The following is a 10,311-nucleotide window of genomic DNA, read 5'->3' on the forward strand; positions in this document are numbered from 1 at the left end:
ATACTTTAACTGTGTGGGATCAAGACATCGACTTAAGACAGGCATAGGTTGTCAGGGTGGTAGGTACCAGAGTTCCATTCCTCCCCCTATGGATCCCTTTTCAATTGATAACCCCAAAAAAAACTATGATCCTTTCAATAGTTTTTGTTTACTTGATAGGAGCAATAATCAGCAGCTCCATTCCCACCATTTAACATATAGAAAAATAATAATAATAAAGCAATAATCAGTAGATACTAGAAGGAAAAATTCTTAAAGACAAATTCGTTCTCATTTTCACCCACTTAATGGTGGCTTCCCACCACGTTCACTGTCCATGTTGTGGGCACTGGTCCTTTCCCATGCGTACAAATAGATAGAGGCAAAGCACACCTGTAAAAAGTTCGACAAAAGAATACAATGTATATTACCGAACAGATACAATTCCTTTGATGTCATGTTTTCATGTTGTTCGATCAGTTTTGGTCTCTAACTTTCAATATACAACAAACGAACTCGTGATTTTATATGAATAATCAAAACCCAAGTTTTGCTGACATTGCCTACTTATACGACTTCCACTTCCACCACCAGACCATCTTAGACAATTCCTTTGATGTCATGTTTTCATGTTGTTCGATCAGTTTTGGTCTCTAACTTTCAATATACAACAAACGAACTCGTGATTTTATATGAATAATCAAAACCCAAGTTTTGCTGACATTGCCTACTTATACGACTTCCACTTCCACCACCAGACCATCTTAGACTATCCAAGAAGATGATGGCCCTGTGGGAGGGTCTGCAAGGTTCTCTCTCTTTCTCTCTCTCTCTGTGAGCATATTCATTCACAACTTATATCTTCCTGTTATCCATGTCTTGGTTCTTGGTCTCCATATTTCTTTTTGAAAGCTTTTCCTTGCATATCTCTCTTTCTCTCTCTCTCTCTCTCTCTCACACACACACGTAGACACACACACAGAGTGAACATGCATTTTATTCACTTCTTATACATCTATTATCCATGTCTTGGTTCTTGGTCTTTATATTTCTTTATGAGAGCTTCTTGAATTTTTCACTGATGCATATAGTTGGTTTTTGGTTTTTCATTCCGGATTCCTTTTGCTCTTATTTTTATGTAATTTATCTTGGGTTCTTAAATCTTGTTATCTTCATGTAAATTTTGGGTGTTTATTGTTTTCTAGCCTTTTTACTGCCTCTCACTCTTTTTCACTGTTTTTATTCCTATTACTTGTTATACTGATTAATCACTTTCTCTTTTGCTAGTTAGTTGATCAATTCTTCTAACTTGTTCTGTTCTTTTATTTGTAGAGGAACTCTCATGGATATGTAACTTGGAGTTAGACTCAGGCTCAACATGTATTGAGAGAGGTGTAATAGATGGTCTCAATATCTTCTTTGTCGTTCTTTTCATTATTGCTTCTGCAGTTTCTGGATTTCGCAATTGCTTAATCCGTGACGATAGAGCAAGATCTTGGCTTTTCATAGCTGTTGCAGTACTATGTGCTATAACAAGTGCTCTTCATTTTGGTGCTGGTGTTTGGCCTCTAATACGGAAGAAAAATGCACCAATGAATTTAAATTGGATTATCCATCTAGTTCACGGATTGATTTGGATGGTCTTAGCAATCTCCCTCTACATTCAGAGGCTCAAATGGGTAAGAATTTTGAGTCTGGTTTGGTGGGTCTCTTTCTCTCTCCTCGTATCAGCCATAAATGTTATGATTCTCGTGAGCGGCCATACACTTCGTATACTGGACTTGGTCTCATGGCCTGCGAACTTATTGCTTCTCCTCTGTTCTCTGCAACTTTTCAGAATTTTGATCTCTCAAAAGACATTATATGGCAATCTATCCGAGTCCCTGTTGAACAAAAACATGGAAAGAGAAAGAACAAGAAACAGGATAGGCTTCTTTAGCCGCCTTACCTTCTCTTGGATCAATCCTTTGTTGCGTTTAGGCCACAGAAAACCCTTAACTCTTAGAGATATCCCACCTTTACCATCCGAGGACGAGGCGCACCTTGCTTATGAGGCCTTCTCTCAAGCTTGGGAAGCTCACAGAAAAGAAAACCCAAGTTCCAAAAGCTCTGTTCTCAAAACCTTAATTGCCTGTTATTTTAGAGAAATGATGGTGGTGGGAATCTATGCATTGGTTCGAACAATCTCAATTGCAGTTGCCCCCTTCTTACTCTATTCCTTTGTAGAGTTTACAGGCCAAGAATACCATAAAAACAAGTACCAGGGTTTATTTTTAGTAGGATGCTTAGTTGTTTCAAAAGTTGCAGAGTCTCTATCTCAAAGGCATTGGTTTTTCGATTCTAGAAGAGTGGGTATGAAGATGAGGTCAGCTTTAATGGCTGCTGTCTATCAAAAACAACTTAAGCTCTCTAGTTTGGCTAGAATGCAGCATTCTACTGGGGAAATTGTGAATTATATAGCGGTTGACGCCTATCGATTTGGGGAGTTTCCATGGTGGTTCCACACCACGTGGTGCTCCCTCCTCCAATTGATCCTTGCTATAGTGATTCTCTTTCTAACTGTAGGTTGGGGTGCTCTTCCTGGCCTAGTTCCAATTATAATTCTCTCTCTACTAAACATACCCATTGCTAAGATTCTCCAAAATTGTCAGACACAATTCATGGGAGCCCAAGATGAGAGGCTTCGGGCCACTTCTGAGATCTTAAACAACATCAAGATAATAAAGTTGCAGGCTTGGGAAGAGAAGTTCAGGGGTTTGATTCTCTCTTTAAGAGATCATGAATTCAAATGGTTGGCTTCTGCCCAAATTAAGAAGTCCTACGGAAGTGTACTCTATTGGATGTCTCCCATTTTTGTTTCTGCAGTGGTATTTGCAGGTTGTTTGGCAATGGGAACTGCCCCTCTTAATGCTACAACGATTTTCACAGTTTTAGTTACTCTTAGGGTCATGTCTGAACCAGTGAGAGTGTTACCTGAAGCTTTCTCTATCTTAATTCAGGTTAAGATATCTTTGGATCGATTAGATCGATTCTTGTTAGATGACGAACTCAGGCCTGAGAATGTGAAGAGGTGTCCTGTTCAGGAAACTGAGTATAACATAAGGATTTGTGGTGGAAATTTTAGTTGGGACCCTGATTCACATAATCATACATTGAGAGACGTTAACTTAGAGGTAATTAAGGGAAAGAAGGTTGCGGTTTGTGGACCTGTTGGTGCTGGAAAATCATCTCTTTTGTATGCAGTGCTTGGTGAGATACCCAAAGTCTCTGGAACAGTGAGTCTCTCTCTCTCTCTCTCTCTCACACACACACACACACACACACACACACACACATACACACTCTAAGCTACTCATAAGCCTATTCCATTAATGTATTAAAAAGGATATTTGAAAACCCCATAGAAGCAGCAAGATTATTAACCATAGTTGGCAAAGAACAATAGTGGTTAAAGAATTAAGCTCTAACTACACATGGAATCAAGGTTCTCATGCATAAGCCAATGAAGGCATAAATTTACCAAGTAATGACTGTCTTTCTGGCTAACTACTCTGTAGTTGTGCCTATAATTGCTGATCCCAAATTTGGGTTTTGTTGCAGGTTGAAGCTTATGGATCCATTGCTTATGTTGCCCAAACAGCTTGGGTACAAAGTGGGACAGTTCAAGATAATATTCTCTATGGAAAACCAATGAATAAAACCAGATATGATGAGGCCATAAGATCTTGTGCTTTGGATAAAGATCTTGAAAATTTTGATCATGGAGACCTTACTGAGATTGGAGAGAGAGGACTCAACTTGAGTGGTGGTCAGAAACAAAGGATTCAGCTTGCTAGAGCAGTCTATAATGATGCTAATATCTACCTCCTAGATGATCCTTTTAGTGCAGTTGATGCCCATACTGCTGCAATTCTTTTCAATGTAAGCAGATTTCCATCATTTTGAAACTCTTTTCCTTCTTTAGAGCTTGCTATATTCAGTTTTTTTTCATTTTAATGATTAGATGCTTTAAAACCTACACAGGACTGTGTCAAAAAAGCTCTAGCGAAGAAAACTGTGGTTCTCGTGACTCATCAAGTCGAGTTTCTTGCAGAAGTTGATGAAATTTTGGTAAAAGAAGCCTTACTGAAACACTAAATTCACTCATATATCACTACAAGAGTCATGACTGTCAATTATAACAAAATACTTTCTTTTCCTTAAGGTCTTAGAAGGTGGACAAATCACACAATCAGGGAGCTATGATGACATCTTAAGGGCCGGCATGGCTTTTGAAAAACTCGTGAATGCTCATCAAGAAGCAATGACAGCTTTAGACCTTTCAAGAGAAAGGAATTTGATTCAAGGACACAGAGAAACTGCAGACTCAACAAATGGGTTCTTGACTTCTAAATCGAACAGCGAAGGGGAGATCTCAGCCAAGGGGATCTCAAATATCCAGCTCACTGAAGATGAAGAGATGGAGATTGGCAATATGGGTTGGAAGCCATACATAGATTATATAAGTGTTTCTAAGGGATGGTTTCTTTTCTCTTCCATTATTGTAGGTCAATGTATATTTGTACTCTTCCAAGTAGCATCAACATACTGGCTCGCAATAGCTATTCTTATACCTCAGATTAGCAGTGGAGTTGTGGTTGGAGTATACGCCATAGTGTCAATCTCTTGCACCTTCTTCGTTTACTTGAGATCATGGATCACTGCCCATCTTGGGCTTAGAGCTTCAAAAGCCTTCTTTTATGGCTTCATGGATTCAGTGTTCAGAGCTCCAATGTCATTCTTTGATTCCACACCAGTTGGAAGAATTTTAACCCGGGTAAGGTGCATGAGCTTTGCTTTATTTCAGTGAATATTTTCAAAATATTTATCTATTCATGCTATCCTTCTGAATTTCAGGCATCCTCTGATATGAGTTTGCTGGACTTTGACATACCATACTCAATCAGTTTCGCATTGTGTCCCTTGATCGAGCTGATATCAACTCTTATCATAATGTGTACAGTAACATGGCAAGTTCTATTTGCAGCCATTCCCGTCATCTTGATTACATACTATATCCAGGTACATCTCTTTTTCTTGTTTCTTTCAGTAGATAAGGTGGAGTTCTCTCTCTCTCTCTCTCTCTTTCTGACACACACACACACTCTCTCTCTCTCTGACACACACACACTCACGCTGTTCATTGATAAATTTAAGGGCTCAACTGACACTCCACCCACCACCCCCTCCCCTCTCCCTGGGGAAACAACAGCCACCAAAAAATAAGAGACCTTCAAAACGAAGTGGGGAGCTTCGAAACAAAGCTCCTCTGTTCCTATTACTGATTGAAGAATGTGTTTCTAGCTTTTTGTTGATCATGGTTAGTAGGTATGATTGGCTTTGTTGGGGAACTAACACTAAACCACAACTGTTTTACCAAAAAGAGTGGAAGAAATGTTAGTTACTAAACATCTAAGCAGTATTGATTGATCACACTGTCTTGTTCAATCTGCAGTCTGAACTTTCAGAGGTTAATACACAAGAATAGTGGCTTCTTCTACATTGACATTAACTTAATTTGTTTGTGCAGGGTTACTACCAATCCTCTGCAAGGGAATTAGTTAGGATTAATGGAACAACAAAGGCTCCTGTTATGAACTGTGCAGCTGAAACATCTCTTGGTGTGGTAACAATAAGAGCTTTCTCAGCAATGGAGAGGTTCATCTATCATAATCTAAGACTTATAGACACAGATGCAAGGCTATTCTTTTATACAAATACAGCCTTAGAGTGGGTGCTATTGAGAGTTGAAGCACTCCAAAACATAGTCTTATTCACTGCCACCATTTTCCTAGTTTTGGTTCCTCCTGGTACCATTACTCCTGGTATGCTTTCCATTAAATATGAAAATCAAATGTAGCAGAGCCTCTGTAATTATTTTAATGCTGGTGTATGAGTCTTTTAAGTACGTGCTTCCAACTCCGTCGTATTCTTTGTCTCGCTAAGAGAGCAGTTTTTAGTAGTAGTTAGTTTCATTTTTGTACTATTCTTCTTCTTTTTTTAACTTATTTCACTTTAACAGGAACCATGAGTACTTGGTTCCTCTGGCTTTTCACAGGATTTTCATCTCTCTCTCTCTCTCTCTCTCTCTCTCACACACACACACAGTTCCTATGACAAATGTAGTATTGTTTAGTACAGCTAGGCTCTTGATTTTATTCATCTTACTCTATACTATACTGTATACTACTTAAAATTCTTAGTGTAGATATAACCCTTCATTTACTTTATATCTCATCATCTTCCTTTAATTTTGAAACCCATGAGCAATTCTGTACTCTTGTTTTTCACAGGATTTGCAGGACTATCACTCTCTTATGCCCTGAGCCTGACCAGTTGCCAAGCTTTTCTAACTCGATGGCAATGCCAACTTGCCAATTACATCATCTCAGTAGAGCGCATAAAGCAATTCATGAATCTACCTTTAGAACCACCAGCAATCATTGATGAAAACAAGCCCCCAGATACTTGGCCTGTCAATGGCCAGATTGATTTACAGGATCTAAAGGTGACAAAAACTCTTATTTAAAAAATATATCTTTAAATCATGCCTACCCTGAAGTTCTTGTAATATATGTATTACTTTATATATTAGCAATGCTTCCACTAAATCTCATCTGACTTATTCATGAACCTAAAATTAGAGATAGTGTGTCTACTCATGTACAATATCTTCTATATTGCTATGTATGTGCCTATGTGTGCATGCATGTTTATGATTGTATATGTTCTGTGTAAATGTTCATGTGCATATCCACATTTACATATGTACGCACGTATGCATATGTATGCCTCCCTTTATATACATTTGTTAATTGGATCCAATGACCAATGGCATCATGAACATTGTAAGTCTGATGGAACCCCACTCCTCTGCTTGTTTGATTTATCTTTTCACAGATAAGGTATCGACCGAATTCTCCTCTTGTTCTCAAAGGGATTACATGCACATTTGAGGCAGGCAAGAGAGTGGGAGTTGTTGGAAGAACTGGCAGCGGCAAGACAACCTTGATAAGTGCCTTGTTTCGTCTTGTCGATCCTTTTAGTGGAAAAATCCTCATAGATGGACTGGACATTTGCTCCATTGGTCTCAGGGACCTAAGAACTAAGCTCAGCATTATACCCCAAGAGCCGACTCTTTTCAAGGGTACCATAAGGAGTAACTTGGATCCTCTAGGCCTATACAGTGACCATGAGATATGGGAGGTAATATTACCATCCTCCCCTGCTACTTCTTGTAATGAGGACTTCCACAGAAAGGGCATATTCAAATTCAAGCATCTATAGCAAGGAATTCCTTTTTTGACTTTGATCTTAGCGACATATGCATAAAGTTTTGTTAATTTCTAATATAAAAATTATAAGCCTTATTGATTGAAATGTTCCAGTAAATAACTTGTGCTATGTCATTGATCACAGGCCATAGAAAAATGCCAGTTGATGGCCACTATCCGCAGCCTCCCCAACCGGCTTGATTCATCTGGTAATATTGGTTTTGTTTGTTGAATTATTCATTATTTCTAGATTAGTACTAGAATATCAGAAGTGGGTATCGATGTTCATGATATGGTTTTAATATTTACAGTAAGCGATGAAGGAGGGAATTGGAGTGCTGGGCAAAGGCAGCTCTTTTGCCTCGGCAGGGTCCTTCTAAGAAAGAATAGGATATTGGTTCTTGATGAGGCAACTGCATCCATTGACTCAGCAACTGATGCTGTTCTCCAAAAGGTTATAAGAAAGGAATTCTCAAACTGTACAGTGATAACAGTCGCTCACAGGGTGCCCACTGTCACAGATAGCGATCGTGTCATGGTTCTTTCTTATGGTAGGCTCTCTCAAATCTTCTCATTCAACACACACAGATCTCTATAAACATATTTGTACATGCATGCATGAATGCATATGCATGTACGAATAAGGATCATCGTCCATGTATCAGCATGTTCATAGACTCATTTCCATAGATTTAAACTTTTTAACACCATCCACTAAAAACTGCACCTACCTCAAAATGATGCCAAGTTACTATAAGCAATGTCTTATAAAAAAAAAGTTACCAGAAGCAATGTTATCATATTTTCTTCGCATGGCCAAATTTGATTCAACATGGCCAAATCGGCCTAAGTCTTCGGCTTCAGCCTCTAAATTGAAGAGAAACCCATTGCTCACTGATATTTTAATTTACAGCTATTATTCTAAAAAATATTGGTTTTTTTTTTCAGATTTTCGTAAAAATGTGAACAATCAAAATTTCAGGAAAGATACTCTCTAAAATTTAAATTTTTTGAAAAATATATCTTATTTATTAACTATTTTTTAAACATACCTAATTGTACATATTTTATATTTTTAAAACCATGTGAGCAATCTCTCCCAATTTAAAGACAAAAGTGACATGGCAACATCAATTAAATGTCTATTCTTAGTATTAACTCCATTTTACCTCTTAAAAGTACATATTTTCCCCCAAATAAACTAGGGAAATTTTTCGAAAAGCTCCGGCAAGGTGCATTATGTAGCATCTTAATCTTTTGAGTTAACTCTAAGATCTCTATAATCAATCTTAAAATTCTATCAGAAGACACTGATCATGAGTCAAGATTTCCAAGAGGGACACTTTTCAATTTGGCCCTCTTTCCAAAGTTAAGTGGTTTTTAAGAAAACCTATTCATTTGCAGGTAAAATGTGAGTTTGATATTTTATGATTATGAAGATTAATATGCTACCATGGGTTGCTATATTGGAAAGAACCCTAGCTAGGGGAATTTTTTGGACCCCAAATTTTGCGCCTGTGACTTCAACCTAATGACCAATGTAGAAAAGAAAAAAACATTTTCAAAGCACATTTTGGTAATTTATCAAGAAAGCATGCATGCAGGATTGCACATAGATCGTTGGTGTTTAGATATTTAAAAAAGGGATTGTAGAAAATCTTTAAAATTGACTTAAAATAAATTTTCAAATTTTTGTCAAAACTTTGAAGCTTTCGAATGTAGAAAAAAAAGAACGTCAAAGCATATTCCAAAAATAGTAAAAACTTGAAAATCTTTGTGATAGCCTTAAAATATATTTTCATCTCTAATAATAAAATTTAAAGCTTCAAAAATAGGGAAAATCTTTGAAATTGACGGTCCAAAAATGCATTACAAGATGCACTACTTCCAAAACTTGAAATCCATTGTGTTCGCATGTTTATGCATCTTGAAGCCGAGATGATCAATTTGAGGATATTTGAACATCAAAACAACCAGTGAAAATTTTAAAATGTGCTCTAATTTGATTGTTTAGAGCTTCGCACTTATATAAATTTTTTCTTTATATTAATCTTCTTTATATAACGCATTTCATACCAAATATTTGCATTTTGCACCTGTTATAACGGTCTTGCACATCATACAATGGTAATGGCCCTTGCCCAATATGGTATGTTATAACGGCTTTTTGAACGTTGGTAACAGGGAAACTTGTGGAATACGACAAGCCATCAAGACTCATGGAAACCAACTCTTCCTTTGCTAAACTTGTGGCTGAATACTGGGCTAACTGCACCAAGAACGCCCTATAGAAGCAAAGGATTGTCAAGAGAGAGAATAGAGAGAGAGAAAATGAAGAGAGTGAATGAAGAGAAAGAGAGAGAAAATGATGAGAGAGAGTTAACTTAATATGGAAGGGAGGAAGTGGAGGCAATGTATTGCTATTATCCCATTCTATTTGTAATTTTGTTGGTTCATTTTTCAATCAAAATAATTCGATGCGGTCTTATTGTTGATTTATATGGAAAGCTCGAAAATATAAGTTCGAAACTTCAATTTTATTTATCACCGTGTATTACCAGTTGGCCACAAAAAGCAATGCCAGTTTTTACCAAATTGCTATTCTAAATTGATTCAGATTGGGATCGGTTATAGGCAATTCTAATTTGAAAATATCTGGAATGCTATTGATTATCTTAAATTTTACCTTTTTTGTTCAATTTTTTTGTAATATATAGATTGATCCAACTTTAGAATCACCTGAATCGAGCAAAGCAAATCCCAATTAAATACCTAGTGATGCAGTGCCGGATTCCGATTTTTGGAACACTGAGCAAAACATTAATTGTTGTCAAGTTGAAAGGTTGTTGGGAAGAGAAAAGTAGACGTTGTGGTAACTATTATTTCGGAAATCAAGGAACCGTGATTTTATAAATCCGAATTTGGTATTGGATCGGCTCTCACACTAGGATTGACAATTTTTTTGGGGACAAAGGAATAAAAATAAAAAAATAAATTATGAAAAGAAAAGTATATACTG

At 37.2% G+C, this 10,311-nt stretch overlaps 1 protein-coding gene across 1 annotated transcript; it reads left to right on the plus strand.

Annotated features, from left to right (window-relative positions):
• Positions 1 to 289: 289 nt before the first annotated feature.
• On the plus strand, positions 290 to 9,791 carry LOC18443565 (ABC transporter C family member 8). The gene is made up of 12 exons (XM_020673006.2): positions 290 to 788; positions 1,312 to 3,254; positions 3,580 to 3,900; positions 4,003 to 4,089; positions 4,184 to 4,795; positions 4,876 to 5,040; positions 5,549 to 5,843; positions 6,312 to 6,526; positions 6,919 to 7,224; positions 7,438 to 7,501; positions 7,604 to 7,843; positions 9,477 to 9,791. Exons 1-12 carry the CDS (start codon positions 761 to 763, stop codon positions 9,581 to 9,583), a joined length of 4,383 nt encoding a protein of 1,460 aa, XP_020528665.1. The 5' UTR covers positions 290 to 760; the 3' UTR covers positions 9,584 to 9,791.
• Positions 9,792 to 10,311: the final 520 nt, after the last annotated feature.

Source organism: Amborella trichopoda, chromosome 5, assembly GCF_054954075.1.
Source record: "Amborella trichopoda isolate Santa Cruz 75 chromosome 5, AtrichopodaSantaCruz75HAP2 v2.0, whole genome shotgun sequence".
NCBI lineage: Eukaryota > Viridiplantae > Streptophyta > Magnoliopsida > Amborellales > Amborellaceae > Amborella > Amborella trichopoda.

What these genes read in the sequence shown, in the direction of transcription:
- LOC18443565 (XM_020673006.2), top strand. Translation starts at nt 761, where the DNA reads ATGATGGCCCTGTGGGAGGGTCTGCAAG. An exon ending in TTGATTTACAGGATCTAAAG is followed by an intron (nt 6,527 to 6,918) that starts GTGACAAAAACT and finishes ATCTTTTCACAG; the next exon opens with ATAAGGTATCGACCGAATTC. An exon ending in CAACCGGCTTGATTCATCTG is followed by an intron (nt 7,502 to 7,603) that starts GTAATATTGGTT and finishes TAATATTTACAG; the next exon opens with TAAGCGATGAAGGAGGGAAT.